General features: G+C 40.3%; 9 protein-coding genes and 1 non-coding gene across 10 annotated transcripts; 4 read left to right on the top strand and 6 right to left on the bottom strand.

The window, feature by feature from the left end:
* Positions 1-102: 102 nt before the first annotated feature.
* Positions 103-176, top strand: VTP21DRAFT_t81. Its single transcript has one exon. It is a non-coding gene; the product is annotated as a tRNA-Val (tRNA).
* A 764-nt stretch (positions 177-940) lies between these two features.
* Positions 941-2404, bottom strand: VTP21DRAFT_10557 (uncharacterized protein; the record flags this gene model as incomplete). The annotated part of the gene is made up of 5 exons (XM_069389906.1): positions 941-1027; positions 1086-1379; positions 1448-1531; positions 1594-2261; positions 2332-2404. The coding sequence occupies 5 exons, from the start codon at positions 2402-2404 to the stop codon at positions 941-943; spliced, it is 1206 nt and encodes a 401-aa protein (XP_069253180.1).
* A 394-nt stretch (positions 2405-2798) lies between these two features.
* On the top strand, positions 2799-4867 carry VTP21DRAFT_10556 (uncharacterized protein; the record flags this gene model as incomplete). The annotated part of the gene is made up of 2 exons (XM_069389905.1): positions 2799-2858; positions 2930-4867. 2 exons carry the CDS (start codon positions 2799-2801, stop codon positions 4865-4867), a joined length of 1998 nt encoding a protein of 665 aa, XP_069253179.1.
* Positions 4868-5819: 952 nt separating this feature from the next.
* On the top strand, positions 5820-7485 carry VTP21DRAFT_10555 (uncharacterized protein; the record flags this gene model as incomplete). Its single annotated transcript, XM_069389904.1, has 8 exons — positions 5820-5995; positions 6150-6264; positions 6339-6370; positions 6438-6567; positions 6645-6729; positions 6798-6902; positions 6971-7270; positions 7346-7485. The coding sequence occupies 8 exons, from the start codon at positions 5820-5822 to the stop codon at positions 7483-7485; spliced, it is 1083 nt and encodes a 360-aa protein (XP_069253178.1).
* A 734-nt stretch (positions 7486-8219) lies between these two features.
* VTP21DRAFT_10554 (uncharacterized protein) lies at positions 8220-10397 on the bottom strand (the record flags this gene model as incomplete). Its single annotated transcript, XM_069389903.1, has 6 exons — positions 8220-9587; positions 9654-9860; positions 9923-10051; positions 10110-10184; positions 10244-10321; positions 10386-10397. The coding sequence occupies 6 exons, from the start codon at positions 10395-10397 to the stop codon at positions 8220-8222; spliced, it is 1869 nt and encodes a 622-aa protein (XP_069253177.1).
* Positions 10398-11758: 1361 nt separating this feature from the next.
* VTP21DRAFT_10553 (uncharacterized protein) lies at positions 11759-14629 on the top strand (the record flags this gene model as incomplete). Its single annotated transcript, XM_069389902.1, has 12 exons — positions 11759-11881; positions 11948-12015; positions 12088-12179; positions 12245-12301; positions 12373-12464; positions 12532-12613; positions 12692-12902; positions 12980-13194; positions 13259-13618; positions 13693-13802; positions 13860-14436; positions 14502-14629. The coding sequence occupies 12 exons, from the start codon at positions 11759-11761 to the stop codon at positions 14627-14629; spliced, it is 2115 nt and encodes a 704-aa protein (XP_069253176.1).
* Positions 14630-15454: 825 nt separating this feature from the next.
* On the bottom strand, positions 15455-18598 carry VTP21DRAFT_10552 (uncharacterized protein; the record flags this gene model as incomplete). Its single annotated transcript, XM_069389901.1, has 5 exons — positions 15455-15915; positions 16008-16893; positions 16972-17922; positions 18004-18336; positions 18500-18598. The coding sequence occupies 5 exons, from the start codon at positions 18596-18598 to the stop codon at positions 15455-15457; spliced, it is 2730 nt and encodes a 909-aa protein (XP_069253175.1).
* An 82-nt stretch (positions 18599-18680) lies between these two features.
* VTP21DRAFT_10551 (uncharacterized protein) lies at positions 18681-20426 on the bottom strand (the record flags this gene model as incomplete). Its single annotated transcript, XM_069389900.1, has 5 exons — positions 18681-18690; positions 18823-18925; positions 19676-20098; positions 20162-20330; positions 20424-20426. The coding sequence occupies 5 exons, from the start codon at positions 20424-20426 to the stop codon at positions 18681-18683; spliced, it is 708 nt and encodes a 235-aa protein (XP_069253174.1).
* Positions 20427-22442: 2016 nt separating this feature from the next.
* Positions 22443-24867, bottom strand: VTP21DRAFT_10550 (uncharacterized protein; the record flags this gene model as incomplete). Its single annotated transcript, XM_069389899.1, has 7 exons — positions 22443-22732; positions 22791-22919; positions 22988-23337; positions 23409-23478; positions 23554-24495; positions 24588-24702; positions 24775-24867. 7 exons carry the CDS (start codon positions 24865-24867, stop codon positions 22443-22445), a joined length of 1989 nt encoding a protein of 662 aa, XP_069253173.1.
* A 903-nt stretch (positions 24868-25770) lies between these two features.
* VTP21DRAFT_10549 (uncharacterized protein) lies at positions 25771-26157 on the bottom strand (the record flags this gene model as incomplete). The annotated part of the gene is made up of 1 exon (XM_069389897.1): positions 25771-26157. The coding sequence occupies one exon, from the start codon at positions 26155-26157 to the stop codon at positions 25771-25773; it is 387 nt and encodes a 128-aa protein (XP_069253172.1).
* Positions 26158-26371: the final 214 nt, after the last annotated feature.

Here is a 26371-nt window from a genome sequence, read left to right as displayed (position 1 = left end):
AACTAACCCTCCCCCGTGGAAAAATTGGACGCTGTAAAAGTCGTTATAATATTCTCTAAGTGAAAAATTTTTCAACGATGGTCTCTATAAGAGATAGCAGCAGTTTTCGTGGTGTAGTTGGTTATCACGTACGCCTCACACGCGTAAGGTCTCCGGTTCGAACCCGGACGAAAACAGTTTTTTGTCACTTTTGTATGGTTCCTTATAAAATTGCTTTAATATGAATATAAAGAACTATGGAGCAAAGGGTATGCGTAAATGTTTCGGAGTCCTATATGTTTCCATTAATCATAATTTTGGAGCTTCCGTTTAAGCGAAAAAAATGGGAAACTCGACACGCTCTTTCAATCTGTTCAAATTTTCTATCGCATTTCATAGAGATGGAATTGTACTGTAGATGGATATCGGATATATATTAATCCTTAATTTATTCGGAGTCACCAATCGACGAGGGGATAAAAGTATAAGAATTATGGAGAATACTTCGTACACTTACCAATTGCAATTAAGTATGTTGACTATATGTTTCCGCAATATAAACACAAAGTACTGTAAATAGCCCTCCGTTAAGATTGTCTTGCATACCCAGAATATTTGAAAGTTAAACTATAGTATCGCCCAGAAGCTTCTTGGAGAAATAATGACGTGACTTCGAATATAGTGCACGCATATAAAACCCAACTCCCTACTTATACTAGTCAATTAATTATAAGAGTGCTTAATTATAGTGTGAATTTTTGGGCACCAGATTACTAAGTGATTACCCTTAGAAAAATTTAATCAGTCTTGAACTATTCAATGGGAGATTACAAGGCAAATTAAAATACAGACAATATCTATCCATTCCAGTAAAAAATGCATCTGTGAAATCAGTATATAGACGAATGGTCTATATCAAGCATGGTGACTTTTAATACTCGTTGGTGAATTAGCTACATCGTTAGTTGCACGGTTTTAAATCATTTAGTCCCAATTCCTCGTTTTGTTCCCAGCTGCGATCATAGTATCCGATTTTCATATTAGAATCCTAAAAAAAAAAGTATTGTCTTAGCAAATGAGAGGACGTGTAAAGATAACAGGTCTACTTCTTCTGGAGCAAACGAGTTCTGAATGTAAGAATTCGCCAAAGGATCATCAAGGATTAAAGTAATCGGTAGCATTTCTCCAAACTTGATATTGCGTAATTTTTCAAGAAATTCTTCCATTAGCTGTTGCTTGTTATTGATACTCATTGCTGATTCTACATTAAGGAAAGAGAGCTTTTCAAGTGTATCATGTAATTGTAGCAGGAGACCTTCAACTGTCGTGTAGCGTCCACCAAGAGTTCCTTGTGCCAATTCTAGCTGGATTTCGGGTACCTGAAGTCCACATGTTTCTGACTTGGATATACCAGAGTAACTATTAGTGCACAAGATGATAAATGGTCTCTCATTCATCGCACTTGTACCTTTATAAGATCTCTCGACATATCTTCGATTCTTACTATTTTTAAAGTGATTTTCTTTCCCCGAAGTGAGATTGCACCACCAGACTAAATTTATGGACATATTCGAATTGATTAGCTAATAAAACCTCAATATCAAATAAACGCACTTTCATATCATTACTCTTGTATCCACATGCATCGCATCTAGTACTCATAATAACAATCTCTTTGAAATATGGTATGCCAATCACATGCATCCGCGTCTCACTAGGTGCTTTACACGCTGGACAGTTTGCAGCAAATGCCATTACCTCCTGGGGAATTTCTTCAACTTGTATTTCGGGTGTGAATTCAGATTGCTGGTAGTGTTCATTGTTTGATGAGCGTAAACTTAAATGCTCATCTTGAGTCCGGATATAGTAGTCAACCTTTAACTTTTGATCTCCTATTGGTTTCCCGAGATTTTTGATATAAGAATATCCAGAAGGATCTTCGATAACGAGGGTGAAAGGTTCTGCATTATTGAGGTAGCGCCTCAAACGTGCAACAATTGAATCTGGTTTTTGATATGGAACATTTTCTGATCGTTTACGTAGGGATTCATCTCTAGATAAATTTTCAATTATCTTATTGACCAAACCTTCTACCGTCGTTAGGATGCCAAATATTTGTATGTGAGATATCAATTCAATATCATCCTCGAATATCTTAATATTCGCAAATTTTGTCGTAACAACTTTACGTCTTAAGTCTTCTTTAGTTTCAATATGACATGTGAATGCGATTCCTTTTTCAGCAAACGCGTTAGATGGTTGGATTTCGCTTTTGCTATGACCTATAAAGTCGAAAAAGTTGTTCAATTAAGCAATCGTAGATTGATTGTAAATCCATTCATAAATGTATACCACAATGTGTATATTCGAATGCTATAGCCTCTTCTTCATTATAGAGTGGATTCTTTGGTGATAAATATCGCATCACTCTCTATTAAAACATGGGTTTAGCCACGAAATTATTTTAGTAATTTGCCTTCTTACACTTCTAACTTACATTCTCGCTACATTAAGTGCAATGACTCTCAATTTCTCCCTCTATCGGCTTCAAGTTTGTTGCTTCAGAAAATCGCTTTTTCGAACTAATTGTTGTCTCTTTCATAAGTTGTATAATAAAATGCGGGGAATATGTGTGAAGCTCGATCGAAATCTCCAGAATCTTCGATTAAGATTTATTGTGACTGTGTTATAATTTATGACGTTTTGCCGAGATTGTTTACATAAAATCTCGTTCCTTATAATTCCGTAGAGAGCAGTTATTCATCCCCCCTTGTAACTTTTTCACTTAAAATTTAATTTTTTTTTTTTTCCTCCCCAAAATGTACCGCCTAGCACGAAATCCTCTCCCTCTTGTCAATACCTCTGCTTACTTGAGAAGTGTAAGGGCTTACTAGATCATTTTATCTTTTACCATACATAATGTTAAAATTCTTTAATTTATTTTATATAGCGGTCTGCCTTGGGTGTCCTTGCCCGCAATTATAGCTCACCGGTAAATGGTCCAGTGATCGGTATTGACTTGGGAACAACCAATTCTTGTGTTGCTGTACTCGAAGGTAAAAATCCAAGAGTGATTGAAAATGCTGAGGGTGCACGCACCACTCCGTCAGTTGTTGCCTTCACCAAGGATGGTGAGCTCCTTGTTGGTCAAGCCGCTAAGCGCCAAGCCGTAGTCAACCCTGAAAACACTCTGTATGCTGTTAAACGTCTCATTGGCCGTCGGTATGATGATAAAGCTGTGCAGGAAGATATTAAGTCGGTTTCTTATAAAATCGTGAAGCACTCCAACGGAGACGCATGGGTAGAAGCACGCAATGAGAAGTATTCCCCATCGCAGATTGGTGCCTTTGTTCTTGGTAAAATGAAGGAGACTGCAGAAGGCTTTTTCGGCCGTAAGGTCCAACACGCAGTTGTCACTGTCCCCGCCTACTTCAATGATGCTCAACGCCAAGCCACGAAAGATGCTGGCAAAATTGCTGGTCTGGAAGTACTCCGTGTGATTAACGAGCCCACTGCTGCTGCACTTGCCTATGGCCTGGATAAGTCCGGTGACAAGACAGTCGCTGTATACGATTTGGGAGGTGGCACTTTTGATATTTCGATCCTTGAAATCCAAAATGGTGTATTTGAGGTGAAGTCCACGAATGGTGATACTGCACTTGGTGGTGAAGATTTCGATGCCCGTCTCGTTCAGCACCTTTTGAAGGAATTCAAGGCCGAATCGGGCATTGACCTCTCAAAAGACCGCATGGCCATCCAGCGTATTCGTGAGGCAGCTGAAAAGGCTAAAATTGAATTGTCCTCTACCGTGCAAACCGATATCAATCTACCGTATATTACTGCGGATGCCTCCGGCCCCAAGCACATTAACACACGTCTCACCCGTGCCAAGTTTGAGACCATCGTAAAAGATTTGCTTGATCGCACTATTGATCCCTGCCAGAAGGCAATTAAGGATGCTGGCATTAGTACGTCCAACATCAATGAGGTCCTTCTTGTTGGTGGTATGACTCGCATGCCCAAGGTTGTGGAGATTGTGAAAAACGTGTTTGGCCGTGAAGCAAGCAAGTCTGTGAACCCTGATGAAGCTGTTGCCGTTGGTGCTGCCATTCAAGGTGGTGTATTGGCTGGTTCCGTAACTGATATCTTGCTGCTTGATGTCACTCCTCTCTCTTTGGGTATCGAGACTCTCGGTGGTGTGTTCACCCGCTTGATTCCTCGCAATACGACTATCCCCACCAAGAAATCCCAAGTTTTCTCCACCGCTGCTGATGGTCAGACTGCCGTTGACGTTAAGGTGTTCCAAGGCGAGCGTGAATTGTGCCGTGATAACAAGCTTCTCGGCAACTTCCAGCTGACCGGTATTCCCCCCGCACCCAAGGGAGTTCCTCAAATTGAGGTCAGCTTCGATATTGATGCCGATGGTATCGTGAATGTTAGCGCCAGAGATAAGGCTACTGGTCGCGACCAGAGTATGTCAATCGTGGCCTCATCCGGTTTATCCTCCTCGGAAATCGAAAACATGATCAAGGATGCTGAGAAATTTGCTGAGTCTGATGCCAAGCGCAAGGCTTCAATTGAAGCTACCAACTCTGCTGAGAGCGTTATTAGCGAGACCGAGAAGCACATGAATGAATTCAAGGATCGTCTTGATGCTGCCGAGTCAGAGAAGATCCGTGAGCAAATTAAGAAGCTGCGTGAGACTCTTGCTCAGAACGCGGATTCTGAAAATGCTGACCCCGAGCTGATCAAGACAGAGACAGCTAATCTCCAGCAAGGCTCCCTTAAATTGTTCGAGATGGTGTACAAGAATTCCCAGCAACAGTCCAGCTCTTCAAATGATACCGTTGTAGACGATGATAAATCCTCCGCTAGTAACAAGAACTAAATATCTTTTTATCCTCTTGATAGAAAACTTTTATAGATCTGTTTTTTTAGACATCTTTAATTATGTCATGGTCTTTATTTGTTATATGAAAAATTTAGGGAAAATATATCTGTATCATATTTTTTTTTTTCTATTCCTTTTCGCCCTTGACTTTTGCCTCTATACACCTCTATTTCTTGACACTGCAGGCAAAGCAATATCAATTGGAGAATGAAAGGTTATGCTATATCTACGTTTTTTTGGAGTTTATCCGTGAATATTGCATTGCTCCACAAAAATACCCATTTCGCACGTTACAGATTCCCCATTTGAAATTAGAAATTAAGTCTATATTAATTATTGAATCCTAAATTGCCCATTAGCTACACGCTAGGTAGGTATTTTAAGAGAGCTTTGAATGCCGCCAAATTGCTTCCATTTATCTCATCAAATGGAAATGAAGAAGTCCTGCATAGAATTCGCCAAACATTAAAATTTACTTGGCTCAATGAGCGGTCTTTATTTGTCCGAAATTGAAGTGACGTCTTTAAGACACGAGTTCTTTGGGCATCGTGACTCGGTTTGAGTGGTATTTCATTATGGCCCAAAAATAAAGTTTAGAGTAGCGACTTAATGAAAAAATAGTCACACTATGTATTGAGAAGATTAATAATGAAAATCCAGATAGTTGTTGGAAGGACTTATCGTTATTGTCCAGTATGAAATAGGTTATTTACAAAAAGGTACAGACAAGCAGAAGCAAGTATAAAAAGAAGATCGAGGCAATATCCCCCGTCTTAATATTCGAAATCTTGATGTGGCGGACTGGGGGATGCTTCTTTCATACGTGTTCACCTGACTGAGACAGTCACGTCTCTCCACTATAGCTCCAGGAAATTTTTCTCCTTCGCCTTGGTCGTCATTTGAAGTCATTTCACTAGGTTTTGATAGTCGCATAGCTTGCTCCTAAATCATGTTGGAAATTTCTTCTCATTCCCAAGCTCAGCCTTGGTCTTCCTGGTCTGGTAGAATCCGCTATTGTTTGGCACCACAGCAAGAGCTGGCAACCACCTTCTTCAACTCTGTGCTATTGGGCCGAAAGCCGATATTCGCTACTGCGTTCTTCAGTGGTACTGCGTTCCACATCTGGTAAGTTTGGACTTTGCATCAAAAACATAATTATTGTAAATGATTTTGTTGCTCCTGAAGTTATTGAGGGTGATTTGGAGAGATAAATTCTCAAAATCATAAAATGCAAAACTACATGAAATTAATTTAATAGTAACAATCTATTATATGGTAGGCTTGTTTATAGATGCAATATTCCATGGCTTACAACTCTAGCAATTGATTTGGCTGCCTTTGAGATGTTGGATGGACTTGTGCTCACAAAAGATATGAAGCAAAAATTGTGGGAGGTAAGATGAGTGTAAATGTTTTCATTTCCATTAAAAATATAGAGACTAATTTAGTCCATGTGCATTTTCTTTAGTCTTTCCAAGAAACAAAGTGGGAGAAAGCATAGTATACTTTTTATAATATGCGCTTTTTGAATAACGAGCGTGAAACTCACCTAACCTCATACGTTTAGTTTACCTCAATACGTACCTAAATTTGACGATATATGCGATATGCTTGGAGAGATGTGTTATCGGATAACAGAGACTGCAAGAAGATCTCTCAACCTCATAGTCCAGCTTCGCAAGACAAATACGAGCTTGGTAGATACACACGCAACTATAATTTTATGCCCATAGGCTTTGTATATGACATTTTCTCTTATCTATGCTGAATCTAGTATCTTCCTATTGTATGCTTTATGAGTGCCGAGGTTGCTATGATCGGATACTTGATTCCGCTGGAAGCTTTAGTGTTTGCTTTAGGTATCATCCATATCTATTTCCTTTGTCTTCCTTTAATGTTCTCACTTTTTTTCCTCTTTTCCAAACAGCTTACACAGTCTTGTTAATACCAATGCTCAGCTATTATATCCGTTACACTTCTCTTGGGAGGGCATTGCTTAGTGACTTTAAGAGTGCTTTGAGCATTGTTCAATGTAAATATTTTCTTTGTCTGCACCTCTCAGCTATTTCACTAAACTCATTATAATTTCGTACTATGTAGCTGAGTATCACCGAGTTGTCCATAACACTGCCAATAAACCTGACGAGAAGCCTACATCTTCATCCTTATCCACAAACACTACGGAACCAATCGAATCTGAAGCTTCGCCGTCAGCGTCAAGTGCCAAGACGTCAGATGCTTTGCCACCAGAAGAAAAGCCAGAAGCTAAGCACATCGAAGAATCTGATGAAGAGCCAAGGAGGACAACAGATGAAGTCCTCAAATCCAAGGAGGAATCAAACCAAACAGATTGGGCTTTTAATGCACCATTACCCACTGCTGAAGCCTCTGCTGATCAAGGTATATACCCTCTCCCAAATCTCCCATTCCGCATACATGATTCTGATAAAACATTTTATCTCGATTTTATTAAAGATATCCATGGTGAGCTTGAAGCGTCGACCACTTTTGACATAAATGAGTGGGAGACAGATTTTTCAGAGCTCAAATCCAAACAAGCGCAGCCCACACCGACGCAAAGCACTTCAAGGGGAAGTGACAAAGAGCCTTGTTAAATAGCGAATTGTCTGAAACTCTGATGCTAGAATTATGGAAAACTATGTTACATTTATTCATTTCTCTTTTATTGTCGACATACTAATGCTTGTTTCCTCATGTTCCCTTTATTGTGTTATTATCTTTTGTTTTGCTATCTTTCTACTTGCACCATGCCGGGCACTCCCTTCCCCTTCCCCCTTCCCCTTCCCCCTTCCCCCTTCCCCTGCTTCCCAATCCCCTGCTTTATTTTTATCATGTTTGATGTTGCTGGTTGTCCTGAAGAAATAATCGCTTCACTTTCCTTTATCATAGCATCAGATTGTAAACTGCAAAAACAAAACACTTCACTCGCTCATTATATAACGTAATGAAATACTGACATTGATATATTTCCTCATTTTGTCCAGCAAAACAGTTCATGAACTAATCAATATACGTTGAAGTTGTCTGAATACTATATAGAGAGGATAAGGGATGGGAAGCAAATAAGAGATGGGGACTTGGAGGTAGTGGAAAACATCATTAAGTAGGAAAATGAAAGCCGCAGGTGCTATCGGAAGCGTGGGAAATAAAAATATAAAAAGTTATATACAATAAATGAGTGGATATCATAGAGTAAATACGAAAAAAAAATTTAAAAGCAGGAAAAGGGGACCAGCACCTTCTCCACTGTCGTTTATGAATAATATATAGAGTATTAAAAAATAGCATCTCTTATGTGCTAGGGAATATGCCATCGAGGCTTTCAAGCTTAAGCATCGTAACAGAACAAGTCAAGCTTGGCTGGCCCGCCCGCTCCATTATCGCCGTATATCGCTTCAGAGATTGTCCTTGCAATTGCCAAATCACTGTCATCCGTCATCAGTACAAGTTCATCCTCTTCGTCACGATATTTGAGACGCAGTGGGGTCGAGACGCCAAACTTTTGTTGTACGCGACGCACCAATTCATCGAAGTTTACATCATTATCGAGTAACAGGACTCTTGCACTATCAGGTTGGGACTGAAGATAACACTTGACCTTGATTTTGCCTTGAATGTTCACCGTGCGAATGGAGGAGAGAGAATCCTCACGCCTCAAATCAGGTTTAGATCCAAATCCTCGACCTGGAGTTGGACTATTCCTCTGGCGGTCTGCATAGAGCTGCTGATCGACGCCGTATGGTCGCATATCCATCATGCTGGAGTCTGGGGATGTAGGTGCTGATCCTCCGCGTACCATAACGACATCAAGTGGGGGCGGAGCCGTATTGAATCGCGAGGGGGCGGGGCGGAAGCCTTGCATAGGAGGCTGCCTTGGAGAGTATCCACCACCTTGTGGACGCATGGGTGGATAGTAGTCGCCCGAGCCTTGCTGAGGATAGGGAGAGGAATATCCGCCTCCACCATCGGGATACTCTCCATAGGCATCAATATACGCAGCCGGATCGCTGGACGGTTCATTATACAGCTCAGGAGAAGTCACCATACGAGAGCCTTGAGGAGGACCAACGGGAACCTCTTGATCTGATCGCATCAAAGTTAGTCCCAGTCCCCGTACGTTACCGCTTCCGGGTGAAAATGTGTTATTCCGGACTAGGCCACCATTCATGCGTCTAGGTGGAGCAGTGGTATTTTGACGACGAAGCATTGGAGTGGAGGCGTTCGAGTTCTGCCGGCTAAGCGGAGGAGAGGTATTGCCAGCAAACGTATTTTGGCGGGCAAGAGTGGCACCGGTGACGGTATTTTGACGTGCCAACGAGCCAAGTGTGTTCTGTCGACTGAGCGCTGGGCTAGCGTTACGAACAGTATTCGCACGCATGAGTTTAGACGTATCTACCTTGCCATCACGTTCAATAAGCGCCATGGCTCGTTCATCTTTAGGTGGGAGAACGGCTTGTTTTCCAAAGGCTCCTCCATTAGATTCGCCTTCTTTGGTCCTTCCACTTTCTTGTTTCCCTGCTTTTCCATTCTTCTCATCAATCATTTTTGCGGCTTTAAATCCGGTGAATGTATCGCCATCCTCCAAACTAGCAATCACTCGTGCGTTACCCAGATAATCGACTTTTTTTGCGTTTTTCACTTTAGATTCAGGGGGACGGTAAAGGACTCCAGGAGGTATCGAAAAGACAGTAAAACCCTTCGTGATTTAATCATGATTTTAGAAAAGAACTAGTTGGATTCAGCGGGCAGCCAATGCACTTACCTCGCCTTGAACGGATATCGCCTCATCAATAACATCGTGTGATTCGGCCTGCTTGTTCATCTGAGCATACTTCAGATCCTCCATTCCACTGTCTAAATTGCCCAGATAAAGCTTAGCAAGCCCGCGGTTAAAAAGCACTTCACATGAAAAAAGCTTGTGTTGGAGGCCTATTTGGGTGTAATCGATAACCTGGTTACCCCTGAGGTTCTAGTAAAAGAAAAAGCGATGAGTCGATGAACTTGAAAGGGAAACAAGTGCTTTCTAGCTACCTGAAGTGTTGTATTGAAATCTCCTTCAGCTTCAGCCATGTTTCCTAGCAAAAAATTGGAGACACCTCGTTGAAAATACGCAATGGCAAGATATCGGTCGAGTTCAACCGCCTTATCAAACCAAAGGATCTATTCAAACGGTGGTTAATTTTACGTGTCTTCAGCGAAAGGGTTAAAATGACATTACCGCTTCTTGCTGTTGGCTCACATTGGCAAAAACCATACCGATGTTGAAGTAGATTTTTGAAGATTCAGCAATATCCTAAAAGTTTAAACAGATAAATTAAAAGTCTATTAATAGTGAGGTATACAAAGCTTTACCTTGAACATCTCAATCGACTTTTCATAATCCTCACTGTCGAAGGCATCAACAGCCTCCTGCCAAGTTTCGAGTTCATACTGTTTATAAGAATGGAATAAAATGAAAACTTCATCACGAATTTCAGTCGCGCATCTTACTAACCTTGAGAGCCATCTTGTGTATAACTTAAATGAGTGTAAGGTATGATGGAAAAGTTAAATGAAAGTAATACAAACAATAGAATAAGGGGGCGAGTAAAAGGGGAAAATAAAAATTTCGGTAATGGAGGAAGGTAGAGGAGGAAAATCAAAATATAATTCTTGCTAAATGAGTGATAAAGAGAACTAATAAAAAGAAAACTGAGCTTCTTCTATTCTATTGTTTTTCAGCTGAGACGAATAGATTAATTGCGGACTTGAAAATGCATTGAAACGACACCCGTTCAAAGATGAACAAGTTCAATTCAATAATTGAGCAAAGCCACATTAATATAGGTACAATCTGAATCTCTTACCATTCAAATATAATAAAAATATATAAACAAAAAGCTTTGTATTCATTTATTTCCTTAGCATACACTTCTGTTATTATTTTTTCCGACCATGGTGGTTATGTGGGATGCGGGGTGAAGTTAGAAATATTGCAAGGCCATGCAACTCCACATACAAACAATGCGGGGGGAAAGGGTGGAAAGAAAAGGTAGATATGTCATGACGTGAATAGTCTATCTAGGATAGATTGTTTTCTGGAGACAGATCAAACTGGAAGGATTAACCAAATCTATTTTATTAAGTTATGGAAATTGGACTCCAAAGACCCTCCTCGTTTCGGCACAAAATGAAAACTACTTAGCAAAGTGTGATTGGTAATGTCGATAGTTGGGCCCCATTATTCCAAGCTAAGTTGAATAGTCATATATATATTCCAAAGATTGCTATGAGTTTGCCTCCGGCTTTTGGATTGCCGGGTTGCATCATTTCAACCGATCCTAATTTATTAGGATCCTAGAATAAAGAGGGGAAATATCATTTTCTCAGTCTATTTGGTCGTCTGCGGGTGCATTCCGAAATGAGTTTGAATACAATCGGCTTAATTGGTATATACGGATTAATATTGAATTTGATGGGTTGATTGGTGGGCCACTTAATGAAGAAATAGGGTTAATTTCAGTTTCTGATAATTAGACCGATTCGATTTATTAACAAAAGTAAATATTTGGATATTTTTTCGTACGTAAACTTGTGTAGCATCGACCTCCGAGGATATCGTACATGAACGAAACAAAAAAGATTACGAGTGCCTTTTAAGTATAACGGTTGTTCGCTCACTTCGGACCCTATTTCACTTTTTTTTTTCCAACGAATAAGCGACAAACCGCTCCGTCTTCTTATCCTCCCCTCATCTCCTCCCCTGCATCATTAGTTGTTTTCGTAGAAATTTCAGTTTACAATCAACTGAAGTTGAATACGAGGGGAGAGAAGCGAGAAGCTCGACAAGCCCATTGACCCCACCCCCTCCCCCATCTTGCATTCCTTATGACATCATTCCCATCATTTCTCGAATCTATTGACGCTCTTTTGTTCAAGGGCGCAACCGATGACGCCTGGAATAAGATATGCGAGGCAAGCCAGATCTATCCTATGTCACCAGAGCTTCAAGTAGGTTTGACTAGTAAACATTTTACTATCAATATTATTATGAAACTTTAATCCCTTTCAATCCAGTTCCGTGCGCAGAAAATCGCCCTTCTGCGAGGAAATATGACAGAATCAATCTCAATGTTTGAAGAGCTGTAAGGAAAATCTAGTTTTTTTTTTCGCTATCTGTGAAAATCTCGTGTTTTTAACCTCGGACTCTACCAAAGTTACATGTCTAGTAGGACGACGCCTTGGTTTATTGCCTACATGTGTGAAATATCACAAAGTATTGTTCACCTGAAAGATAAGACAATATACGGTATGTAGTGGGATATGAATGAGAGAACTGCTTTGCCCCCCTCCCAACTTCTTTGTGTATTCTAGATTTCTATTGTAAGCTACCCGTATGGCTTCAGCAGAAGCTTTTGATCGATAGTGCCGGTGAGGACGCACCTGAGCTTTGCCCCTCTTTTTCTTTCCCATAATATTTATATATACGTGCCAATCTTTAGGATATTACGAGTCCAAGGGTAATACACAAAATGCTTCTAAGATGTACTTGTTTGCCATCAAAGCGTTTCCCGATATTACGCCGAGCTACGGGGTAAGTCGCCATTTCAAATGTAATCCATGCACAAGATTTAATTGGTAATTACCTATATTACTACTAGGTCAAAGCGGCGGAGCTTTTAATTCAGTGGGAGGAGATAATGGGTGGCTTTACTCCCATAAATCCGTATCGTCGGTTACTAGGTAAAATAGCCTAAGCATTTTTACGATCCGGATTTTGGAAATTGAATTAGTAACCGCCTTTGCTTATTTTTTCCGAAGTATGCGATATTTTGCCGCAGCTTTTTCGGCACAAGCTCTGGGTTGGTGGTGACGGTGACGACGGCTCGAAGGACATAAGGATGAGTTGTGAACAGATCGAAGAGTGGCTTGGCTTGGCCCTCTCCTATTTTCTGTGGCAGTTGGACTGGCATTCTGCCATTAAATACCCACTCTCGTTGCTAGAAAGTTGCGGACTCTACCCTTCAAACACGTGAGATTCTATTTATTTAGCTTTAATTTGGCATTCGCGTATCAGGGCATTAATCATAACCCGTTCTTAATATCCAGATGTACCTCGCTACCCTCTCTGGAGAACCCAGAATACAAAGATATCCTATATACCAAGATCGCCGAGGCACGCCAGGGTGTTGAAACTCCACACATCAAAGCGTTCATTAAACACTTCGAGTTTTCCGCCTTCACCGCCCTCTTTGTTTACAGTGCATACAATTTTTATTTATGTGCTAATGGAATTTCAAGTGACGGTCGTGCTCATCCAATAAGTAGGCTATTAGAATCTCCCTATACTTTGCTAGATATTTATCAAAATAATTGGGATTGTTTTAGACACACCGACATGTCTGATACCTCTTTATCCCCTCTACCCACAATCGCTTCGACTACGGCGAAGTATCAACGAGGGCGATGACAGCGCTACTTCCGATAGCGAATTGAGCGATGAGAGAGATGGATCCCCTGGCTTGTTAGTAGAGAGCGATCCTTCTGCAGATCCTCCATCCATACCAGCCACCACTTCAGTCTCAAACATTATGCATATAACTAATTTAATCAATGAGGATCTGAATGAGCAGCAGGAAGAAATTCCCTCGGCAGAGATGGGAATAAGCCATTTGAAAATGATTATAGAGATATTAGATGCAATGAGTGATGGTGCTAAATGGGCAAGCCCGGCAAGTTCTCCGATTGGTATGTTATTAAGCAAACATTCGATAATTTAGTAAATGAACTGGTTAATTTCTCCTTAATTTTCATATCTATAGGTCGTCTTTCTATCATAAGTAATATGAAGAAGAATTTAAAGAGTATAGCATTGCGCTACGATGTTTCTAATGCCGTGTCGCTAACGATTGCAGAGACATGCCTTTTAAATGTATATCTAGTTTCGCAGCCCCTATATTGCTCTTATTTCTAATTATCTTATTTTTAGGGTTGGCTTCCGGATGCGAAACAAAACTATCAGGAGCTTTTTGATCAACTTGCATCCTATTTTACATCCAATACCTCCGCCACTCCCTCTTCTGGTTCCTCTTCCTCCTCTCACCCTCCTCCTACTTCAAAATCAATCCCGCCCATCCTTCCATTCCGAACCATATATTGTCTTGCGTTATGCTACCTAGTTGCAGGATGGCATGAACAGGCACGCCTGGACCTTGCAATATTGCTTGCCTCTCTCCCGCAATCGACTCCGCTAATGACGAAAAAGCATATGGAAATAGATGAATCTCGGTATGAGAAGGCCGCAACAGATCCGCGCTGGGTCCTTCGGTATTCAAACAGCGAGGGAAATATGCTCGGATTAGCAGTGAGATGTGTCAAGCATTTGGTGGCAGGTTTTCAATACGAACTTGTGCAGGATCGGTATTGCCAGACCGATATGGCTTCGCTGTTGGTACTGATACAGTTTGGGTGGCCCTATTTTAAGGAACACAAAGTGCTCGCTTGGGCTTTGCAAATGGTTACAAAGAAAGGAGTGGACTTGGTGGTACTACACAGATATCTCTACGGTAAACCGTCCATTATAGACGTAGTTGTAACATTGGCTTTAATCGCTAATATCTACCTTGCTTAGACCCAGTACTTGCCACCATTTTGGAACAAATGTCTATACCAGTGTCAAATGAGCTGAGGCGGGGAGACATGGATGGGAGACAAAAGCTTATCGAACTGTGTCGTGAATTGGTGCAAAAGAAACGCTAAAAGCTTACTTGGTTTCATTTTATTTTCATACGCATATATATATTTATTTCTATATATATCTACATATATCCAGTATATATTTCTGCGAAATGTTGTACTTTATAAGCATCGCTTAGCCTATGAACCCTAGTGGTCAATGGCTCCTTCCAAAATGGCATTCTTGTTAATTCTCCCTATCTAATACATCTCCCCCATTAACCCGCAAAAGCATACAGCACTCTCATTTCTTGGTCGCGACGCTAAGGAAAGTAGGAATTTAGTTTACTTATTATTGAGATATGGTTGTTCTGGTTTAAAATTGTGTGGTCATTCTAAGCAAAACTTTGTTCACGCTCAGCTCCGGTGTTATTTAATGGTTATCAAGTATTATGGCTCTTTACTTCTCCTAGACCATGAGTTGGGCTCTTTTATTGTAATATTCATAGTTTGATATGTCTATTTCTTGGGAACTCTTAAATCCAAACTTTCAAGCCAGACAACTCCAATCCTATCAGTTACGTGATCTTATTTATATTAAATAGACTAGACTCGCAGCATCAACTCTTATATTTAGCCATAGAGTGTTTCATGAAATAATAGAAATATAAATGATATATTTTTTTAGAAGGGAGCCAGTTTAGAATTGTGCGTGGGGGGGAGGAGGGGAGAAGAAAATAAAAATAAAAAGGAATAAAAAGGATTAACAAGAGAAAAAAAATATCAAAAAGGACAAAATAGAAGTTTTCCGATTATCTGTTTATTGATAATTACTGATTATTCTAAAACAAAAAAGAATCGAAAGAAAAAGTGTATAAAAACCCCATTGGTCCATTTAAAACTCGAACTCTAGATACCATATCGTTCCTGAAGTACCTGGAAAAGTGCAGGTGGCAATCGCTGGGCATATCCGTCCCAATTCGCCGCCATCATTTGCTTGTATCCCTGCACAATTCCGCGCATTTTTTCATGTAGCTCAGAAGAAGGCTGTTCCCAGCTAGCCACAGCTTCGAGAAGGAAGTTGAGACCTTGAGGCGTCTTTAGGACTGCTTCAGGATTCGCCTGGATGAGAGTGCACATGCCACGGAAAGCAGAAGCTTTTTCATCGTTTTCTCGAACTGGGCGGAGCGCATTACACCAATGCTCGAAAAAGACAACCAGGTGTGGAGAGACTAGCTGTGGAACCACGAGACCGAGGCGGCCGAGGGTAATTGCAGCATTTTCAAGAAGCGTTGGTGGGCGCTGAGGATTGGTTAGCAATGGAATTAGACGTTCGAGGAGAGGTTGAACATAGGGCTGAATTTCAGGTCCTAGGAAAATATGGAAGAAAAATCAATAATATACATATTAGCAATTTTAGGTATAAACAAGCCCCGAAGGTTAAATGATATTTTCTAATTACCCCATTGTATCGCAATTTCGCCAGTAGCCCATGTTGCGTTATTACACACGGATGTCTGGTCTCCATTCGGATCGATCTGGGATATTATGATCGGTAGCCACTGTGGAAGGAATGGTTTCAGGTGTGCAAAGCAGCTAGCGGCCAAGTCGCCCAAAAGAGCAAATGCGGATTGACGCACATCGGGCACTGGATCTGTGAAGCAAGGCGGCAGTAGCTGCAAGAGTTGACTCCCGGCAACCAAACTTTCTATACTTGTGCCAAGGCCTTGTGCGAGTCCGCTCAAAAGATCGAGTGCAACTGTGACAAAGTCCATATCGGGCTCGTTGACAATATTGGGATTTTGTTGATACATTTGGCGTTGCACAAGGTTAGAGTGAACCAATTTCACGCAACGATCGAATACTGGGGGCGCAAACGGTTGGAATCCCAGGCCAAGTGCTGCTGTAATGGCAGCAAGACTTTCCAGCAAAGGGAAGAGGTCAGTGTCATCGTCCGCGACCTGATTCCATTTCTCTATCAGAGGAGGCATCAACATTTCAATATACTCCTTTTTGGCGAGTGCAGGCCCCACTGATTCGGCTAATGTGCCGATCGCATCATAGAGAATGAGCAGGTTCTTTTGCTGATACTTGTTGAATGCAAATACGAGATTGCGCAAAATAGGATCAAGGTAAGGGATAAGCTCCTTCGTTGCCTCTTCTTCAAGAGTTGCAAAAGCACTGCATCCTGCCTCCTGTACGCGCTTATTGTTATCAAGCACCATGCGAAGCAAGCCTTCGAGAAGGGGCTCGAAATATTTCTGACGGCCCTCCGGATCCGCAGCTTTGGCCACACACCAGCGAGAGTAACGACCAAGAGTCCAGCAAGTAATAGAGCGCACAAGTGGCTAACAATATCAGAGTTTACATCAATTAATTTAATAAAAATCGGATCATTTCAACATTATCCTTAGGCTTTTAACTACCTTAGCGTCATTTAGACTTTGAATTAAGTAGGGCACTAGATCTTTCAGATGTGGCTCAATACCATCCATGCATCCCTCGGATACGGCGCCCAATGCCAAAATCCCACATTCACGATGCCTCCAGTCTTGATGGAACAGCTCATCTTTCAGCAAAGGTAGTAGCACCTCGAGCAACTGGTTGTGGAATACAGTGGCTAACACATCGAGGGCCGCAGCAGAGCATTTGCGAAGAGTCCATTCGAAATCTTCTTCATCTTCATCGTATAAATCATCGTCCTCGTCCTCGTCATCCTCGTCATCTTCTACCTGCTGTTGCTGCTGAGCCTCTCCTTCTTCTTCAGGACGTTCAGTTCCACGTTCCTTCGATTGATGGTGCCTGGGTTTGATGTCCTCCTCACGATCTGGTACATTAGCATTGTCTTCATCATCTCCCAAATTCAACAGGTCCATCTCGCTATACACCATTCCACGCAAGAGTACTGGAATAATTCGAGGGAGATAAGGCCGCAGGTGCTCCCGCAATTCTTCTTGCTCCGCAATGGCAAGCCAAAATTCACATGCTTCAAGTGCAACCTCGTCTTCCTGATCTTGGGTTGAATAGAGCATGTATTCGACGACGTTGTTGAATTCTGGCGCGAGCTTGTCTGGTCGCACTTCAATAAGCCCGACAAGTGCCTGACACACCTGCACACGTACTTCAGGGCTATGATCTGTTGCTCGCTTGAAAAGTGCACTAACATATACGTCGATATTATCATTGAGTGATTGTGAACGGGTGTAGATAAATTGGTTAACGCAACGAAGCGCGAGTACGCGCAATCTATCATTAGGCGAGTCAAAAAAGCTGACAAACTTGGGAATCATGTAGTTAAGAGGGCGGACTCCATTGTACTCTTGGTCAAGGTCGCGTGTTGAGTCCTCACATATCTTTTGCAATGTGCTTAAAGCTCCCTATAAGAGTCATGGATGAGGAAGAAAAATATGCTTAATTATCAAGTTGAAAGTCTAGGGTAAATACATTAATATTCGTACCTCTACCACATTCAAGTTCGTGTTATCTAGAAGCGCCATTAGTGAGTTCAACACCTCTGGCCAATTTGCAACACCAATTCGCGAGACAAGATTTGTAACTACAATTGAAATGGTGCCACGGACAGCTGGGTCCGTATCACCAATTGACTGTAAGCATACTGTTTTGATATACTCAATCACATCTTGCCGCATCTCAGAGAGATGCAAGCGAATATTATTCTTGAGCACTAATCCAGCAATAGAGCGCATTGAAGGTTCCTCTTGGGGCATTTGGGTGAGGATGTAAGCGAGGTAATTGTTGTAGTCTGGAATCTTGTTGAAAGAATCAAGTTTCTAACCGACAAATTAGTTGTTAATGATTGCAAAAACAATTGAAAACCATAAAAAAAACTCAGAAATTGAAGGAATTAATTGTGTATAGAAGGAGGAGAGAAGATGGGAGAAGGTGAAAGGAGATGGGGTGTGAAAGATGGGTCAAGCTATAAAGTGTACTCACTTGTTGTACTTCGGGCTGTTGCTCATTGGATGGGCTAACAGCTAGTCTGAGTAGCTGCAAGAGCTCTGCGAGACCTTGTTCTTGCGGTTTCCAATCCATGCTTAAAAAAATGTGCCAATACCTCTGTATGTAGTTAGGGAACAAGGAATACGAATACCAGATGTAATGCACAGAGCAATCCTCAATAGACTCTGTTTAAAAATCCATCACAAAAATAATTAATAGATGATCCAATATAGCACATATCATCTCGAAGAAAATTAAGAAAAATACCAAGAATAAAACAAAAATAGACAAAACGGAAAAAGAATATATGAACCTACCTCACTTGTATAAAAGAGGTATTATTTTTGTAGGTAGTAGTAATTGTATTCAATTTATCGTTCGAAGTTCGCGATGTCCACTTTTTTATCTCGTTTGTTTGTACTGAATTTCAAAGAGTGAAATTTATCCAAATCAAATCGAAAGATCCCCTTTGCCTTATTTTGGGAAGCTACCCGTTTTAAAATAAATCTGCTATTATCTACTTCACTCACTATAAGCTTTTTTACAACCCTTTGATTGCTGAGATTGCTGCAATTTTTTCTCTAGATATCATCCTAATTTACTTTTAGATGCTTCTACATGTAGTCATTTTGATTTACTTCAAATATTGCCATTTGCTATGCTAAATGACTTAACGAAATCGATATTTGCAAAATGAAATGAAAACGTGATTCTCTCCGAGTTGTACTAGCGAAATTCATTGTCCATTCTTTACAACTACTTGATCCCTAAATTAAGATGCTACATGTCTGTATTTAACATTTAATGAGTGATTAGATAGCCATCTGCTCATATTTATCTTTTATTTATTTTGCACGTTTTGTTGATTATTGTATCCAGAAATAATATAGCGTTAAGCGAGGGTGAGGAGTAGAGATAGTATGCGAATTTCATAACGGCTCTATCCACATTTTAATAAGAGAGAAAAACTAACCGCGTAAAATTTTATTTACAAGCAAGAATATTACAAACGACAACTTTTCCTTAAAAATTTAAAAACTCTTTGTATTGAGCACTATTAATATTCAAGCTGAGATTTTGGACTCTCCAGCTACTTAGGAATGAGAAGAAGTTAAGGGTAAATGCCTAAAATATTTATGGCATGAAAAACAGGAAAGAAATTGAACCTACATCGCAATGAACGTTGATATTTAGACGATCTATTTTTCAGACGTGGGCGCAAGATACGTCGTCGCGCGTTCACAAACCAATTGGAGACTTGCATGAAAGTAAGGTTAGTTCGCCACGCTAATATATGTTTTTCTTCATCAGTTGGATATGGATTTTTTTCATGGTTTTCCAGCCAAACTCTCAAGATATTTATACTGGTTTTGGGGAGATTTGCCCGGCGAGAGCGAGAGATACGGGGAGGTTGCGGAGTATGAGTGGGGGTTAGAAGAAGAGAAAGAGCGAGAGGTGGCTCAGGTTCCATGGAAAGGGAACTTGTAGAAGCCTCAGAGGATGGAGAAGAAGATAGAGAAGGGTGGGCAAGAAACAGTTCGGGCTCTGGCGTCTTTCTTGGAGATGGTTGGCGAGAAAATGAGGAAGGACTAGCTGCAGGAATAAAGCATCTCCGTTAACCACTTGATAACTTTCTAGGTATGCAAAACTACCCACCTTTTGCTTCTCGTATTATAGCAGCCCACAATGCTCCATTCGTTTTGAACATGCTGTTGACGTGTTTGCGGTGGAGACGGATTGCTGAATCGTGAATATGTGTGTACAAATTATTAATGTTACTCTTGGGATCGTCATGATAGAGAATTACTGGAGAAAATATACGCGGCTGCCATGGTAAACAATAAGAATGTTAGATGTGGATATAGATCTGGATATATATTAGGCACACCGATGATAATAAACCGCGAAGTTTACCTACCATTTTGTCATATGAATATATGAATATATTATTCTTATATGAAAACAATTGAATACATAGGAAAGGAAAGAAAAAGTGTAGAAAAAAATTAGAGAAAGAAAAGAAATGGAAACATAAGCAAGCGAGAAAGTATTTATGCAATTTAAAGCGTATGAATATTCATAATCCCACGGAAACGGCTGCTCCCTGTCACTGCTCTCGCGGCTCTTTATTCGTCCCTTAATTTTATTTAGACTCTTGCACAATATAATTCGGTGGTCCCATTTAATCAGTTTCAAGAATCACCCATACAAACTATCAGAAGAGAGGAAAAAAAAAATAAGCTCTCAATTCTAAAATTGTAAGAGGAAGTCTGAAGTAACTGTTAGAATTCAAATCCTATAGTACCAGTACTAGTGAACAAGATGTAGAGAATTGAGGGACAAATATCGCCTTAGGGAATTCCAAACACTCATTTCTGTGTAAAAACACTAGTTTTCTATCCCTTTCATTCTGTTTTTTTTATTCAAAGGTTTCTATTATCTATTCTCAAAACACGAGTACGATCGGTACGGATATGCCGATATAAACATCTCTGCCCACAAAATATGCGAAAGACCTTTCTTAACCAGGTCACAATGCTCCACAATGGCTAACTAAAGGGTACAACTGGGCGCTGCTCCTCGACCAACAAGGATCTGAAGAACGTGAAACCCTTTTTTACACCTGCAATAGTTCCCACGCATTTTATTATATCCAATTTTTCCCAAGTAGTGGAAAGTCGTCCACCCTAAAATACGGCCCGGTGATTTTAATCTAGCTTCAATATCTGAGTTCTCCATCTCTGCTCTTACATGTGCTCGTTTCCCTTCTATTTGCAATGCTCTTCCACAAAGAGATTGCGAAACATACAAATTCTATTTTCTTCTTTAATCGGTGTTTCCATCACAAACCTAACTCTATCCTAGTGAGAGTGAAGACAATTTCCCTGAATCGGTTAGTTAATTCCAAAAAGAAGTCAGACAAATCTAAATAGCACTTGGACAAGGGGACCCTCAGAACAGTGTAACGGCGGGGAGGGAGGAGGATGAAGAGAGGAAAATTGGCTACATTTGTATTTGAGGGGAGCTTTTACGCAGATTTTAAAAAATGCACCTTTAGTGAGCAAATATGCGCTGAACAATTCTCTGCTTCTACATTATTATTAGTGGATGTTAATTAAATATTTAATAGAGGGCCCATGGCCAAACTTTTTGCATTTCGTTGGGACAACAGGATTTATCTTGGCTATTGATAATGCAAATTATGTCTTTTTAGAGCAATATTATTCAGTAAAAAAACGCGTAAAAAAAGGTCAAGTCCCGGTGGCATGATATAGGAGAGCCAGTTTGCCAACATAAAATGCAGTGTAATGCAGTGTAAAGAGAGCTAGATTTGGATATATCTGAGCATTATGGAGGAGTCGTCATGCTGAATGTAGTGCGTCAAAAAGTGTTGCATTGGATTAAATCGAACCATACCTCAGCAAGCTCAAAAAGCAACCATAACCTGTTTCTCATATCAAACGACAATGAAGTATATCCAGTTATTCCCCATTTCAGTCCATGAATATTCAACTTAAAATAAGTGAATATCAGTATGATTCTATACTTTAGTTGAAAAGCCCCGTTGGAATTTGGGCTCAATTATTTTACTATAGCGTGAAACTCTTTCTATTGTTCTATTGTAGCCAACTATAAACTCTATTTACAGAACAATAATTTAGACACTTGTTTAATAAATATGGATAGCTTAAATAAAGTAAACTTAAATACTATATTTTTTTTCTTGTGGCTCCTTGACGGAGATGAACAGAATGAAGCGAGTTGAGCAAAAGTGATAAATTCACAAAGTTTCAGCGAAAGAACAAGTGAAGAAGGGTTACGAAAGCAGGAATGAGCGCAGTAAACTTATTTATCTTTTAATAACAAGCCTCCAATAAAAACAAAATAAACAACAAAAAGCGTCCATAGTTTCCCAATGAGTACATAGATAGCAATGCTATAAGATCCAACTTCCTGTTTCTTCTCTCTTTCTTCTCCGATTTCGATAGCCTTCTATTTTTAATAGAGTTGCTTGTGAAGTAGATGGGTTTCTCCGACTTTCTCCCTCTGCTCCGCCAAAGGCCTCCCAGAGTTGACGTGTCATTAAGTAATATAGTTCACGTTGTGTATTCCCTCCTGTGTTAATGAGATGATTGCTATCCGCGAAAAATTGCACACGGTAGGTATGCACCCGTGCCTGTGTAAGCCGGTCGACAAGCAAAACTGTATTCTGAAAGTGGACATTATCTAAAAAAAATACTTTAGACCACAGGGTGGCTTCAGAAATAGATCCTGTTTTACTTACCATCTGCTGTACCATGAACCAGTAAAAAGCTTGCATTTGCAAACCCTGACATATTCGTCACCGCGCTCTTATTGTAGCCATCGGGATTCATTTGTGGTGACTTCATGTATCTCTCTGTGTAAAATGAGTCTTAAGGGGAAAATTTGGTCAATCTCTAAAGATGCATAGGTGAATTGTTTCAATTAAGATCTACATACTGTAGAGTCGCCAATCCGTCACCGGAGCTATGGCTATACCAGCTCGAAATACCCCAGTGTTGGCTTCAATAACTTTACTTGTCAAATAGCCCCCATATGACCAGCCCCAAATGGCCATCGCTTCCGAATCAACATACGGTAAACTTGCCCAATGTCGCCCAGCATTTATCACGTCCACTGTTTCCAGTTCTCCCAAACGCTTTGCAACTGTTTGTCGGAACTTGTGTCCTTTGCAACCTGTGCCTCTCCCGTCCACCATTACCACTATGTAGCTTAAATTTGATGCAAGATAGGCATGCCAATCCAATGACCATTTGTGCGATACAAGTTGCGAATTAGGTCCTCCGTACCTGGTTGATATTAATAGATATTCATTTTTTTTTAATCTGATTATTCGCTTACAATAAAAAGATTGACTTACACTCTAAAGAGGACAGGATATTTTTTCCGTACATCGAAATCTGGAGGCAAGACTTCAACGGCATTCAGATCTATAATAATAAATGTTAATGAGCAAGAATTATTTGCTCTTAAAAAAAGGCAAATCGAAAATTATGAGCACCTACCATAATCTTCACTTTGCACGATGGTATATCGTTTTGTAGGAAGTGCAATGTTTGATAATGCATACCAAAGTTCATGATTGTCTTCCAACATATGCTCATAGGGATTCGTTCCATCTACTTTTACAATCGCCTGGTACGGCACACCTGGGCCTTGGTAATCTAGCATATAGTACCCACCTCTTCGAGAGAAACTGGCATCATAATACCCGGAAGTTGTTATGTTGGTTAGGGGAGTGCGGGTTTTGCCGTCCATTGTGACAGAATAGAGATGCCGCTCGGTTGAATTTTTTTCAGTTGAGAGATAATAGACCAACTTTTTCTTGGTGTCGATCCACAGAGGTGGTCCAACTACTTCCCATTCGCCACTTGTTAATAACACTGCAGGTTCAGAAGCATCTAGCGAATTAAATAATCCCAAGTGGTTATACCCCCCAACCTCTACAATATCTATATATGTAGCTGGAGGTATGGGCTCATTTTTCTTCTGTTTTGGGAGAGGTACGAATGTGATCCAACGCTCGGGCTCAATCCATCCCTCAGGCACTTTATATTCTCTAACCACCTTTGCTTTGAATTTATCATTGATGTCCACAAGCACTGTCCTACTCCAATCCTGGATCCTGTTCGTCATCTTGAACATCAAGTAGTTGTGCCCTTCAGGAGCCCAAATAACTTCTGTAATAACCCGGTCATCTGGGGGTGCATCCAGTATTTCTACCGGTATGGGTTTATCTTTTCCAAGCTCGTAGACATAGAGAGATACTATTGGGCTAGAGGCGCCTACTTTAGGATATCGCTGCTTTAACTCATCAGGATACGAGCGGCCATTCAGATACAGAGGGTATTTGTATTCTGGAACCAGTGTATCGTCGAAGCGCAAAAATGCGAGCCGCGTTGAATCAGGAGACCACCAGAGGGCCGAGTTGCTAGAAAGAATTTCCTCTAACAAAGTAAAAATGTGAGAAACGAGTGAGCAAATGTAGATAGCCATAAAATATAGTATATATATTATATATCTGTTACTCAGTACTCACCTTCATAAATCCAATCTGGTACTCCATTAAAAATAGCGTCGGAGCCATCGTCGGTGAGTCGATACTCCGTAACAAAATCATGACGAAGAAAAATGTCATTATCCTTTACATAAACCTATAAAGAGAGGGTGCAGTGGTAAGTCAGAAATTAATATTTTAATAATCAAGCGTATTGATCGAAATTTACCAAGCTGTGGCCAGTAGGACTCCACGCACAGTATTGTATTGGTGGTTTTGAAGATACGTTATAGAGATCATGTGTTGATAATAGAGAATGCATTTCGGAAGTTTGCGTATCATACACGAAATAATTAGCGAAGAAGGAATGTCTCCAATTCTGCCAATTCCCAGTAAAAATTAGTCCTTGTAGATTTAGAATAGGAAGTATAGGGAAGTGTACTGACCTTTGTTCGATTTGTCGCAAATAATATATAAAGCTTATCGGGGGATATCGAATAGTCTGAGTATTTTAATGGAAGACCATTGAACATCTAATAAGAACAAGACAGAGGATGAATTTCTAGGAAGTTTTATAAAAATTCGAGAAATAATCACAATATCAGAGGCCTTAAGGTATATTTCCTTTTTTCCGTCTGCGGCATTAGCCATTATGATATTCCCATATGAGTCCTGATAAGAGTAAAGCTCATCGTTTGCTAAAGGTGAAAAAGACAAAGATTCAAGAATGAAAAGCGTTTCGAAATAGTTTCATGTATCCAGTTACCATCGTCTTCCCACCGAATATTATAATGCTTCGGCTTTAGTGTTTTGTTGAATATATCTTCAAATTCGATTCGCTCTCTTAACGCAATTGACTGTAGTCGCGCTACTCCAGAATTTGAACCTGTAATAAAAAATAGATATGAAAGACTTGTTTTAAACCCACTACTCTTACCAAACAAAAAGAGCTCCCTCTTCTCCAAATTATTCCAACACGAAAAAGAATAGATTTATATACGTCCCTTTAAGTGTTGAAATAAAAAGAAGAGGAAGAATAGAATTAATAAACTATTACCAGCACCGTAAACCATCAACATTACTGCCGCTACTGCCCAAACGGCGGAAACGGCGGATAACACGATGCAAGAAAACCACTTGCCTTGGTTTGATTTCTGAAGTATTACCATCAAGAACATAATTGCGAAAATATAAAATCCAAAGACACCGAGGAAAATGCATTGAATTAAGTGGGGAATAATTCATCCGTTAGAATCCATAATACAATTAAATATAATAGATCGAATACAACCTCAAGTAATTCAGTAGGCGGCCAGAACTCGATGTTCCCGCTTTCCTCCATAGAATTGCCCAAACTAGACTGCTGTGGAGGAATCACTAATTCTGAAGTTTCTAGGCTTTCCTTGGAATCGATACTTGATCGTGGGGAGTAATTTAATCTCGCATCTACTGAATCGACATATTGTTCAACCAATAACTGGTGATCATCCACTCTTAACTCGGAATCTTGGCCAACATTTGGGGATTGTGGAGAATGCGTAGCTTCCTCGCGATTTGAGAGTTCAATATAATTGGTACCTCCGTTACCTTTCGAGGAAGTTAACAAAGGCATTATATACGGAAAGTGGTTGAAATTTTTAGAAATTGACGATGATAATAAGTGCAACTGCTACTTATATTAATCCACCTTTACCTTCAGCCACCTACGCGAATTAAGCATTAATTACCCCTTATTTTTTAAAAAAATATCCTAGTTTGGTTTCGGTTGGACTTGGTTTTTCATTTTGAAGTTTCTGATTCTTCGCATTGCCCAATAATTCAAACAC

This window comes from Calcarisporiella thermophila (assembly GCF_041956535.1).
Source record: "Calcarisporiella thermophila strain CBS 279.70 unplaced genomic scaffold VTP21scaffold_7, whole genome shotgun sequence".
In the NCBI taxonomy this organism is placed as follows: domain Eukaryota; kingdom Fungi; phylum Calcarisporiellomycota; class Calcarisporiellomycetes; order Calcarisporiellales; family Calcarisporiellaceae; genus Calcarisporiella; species Calcarisporiella thermophila.
This window is presented reverse-complemented; position numbering and strand designations above follow the sequence as displayed.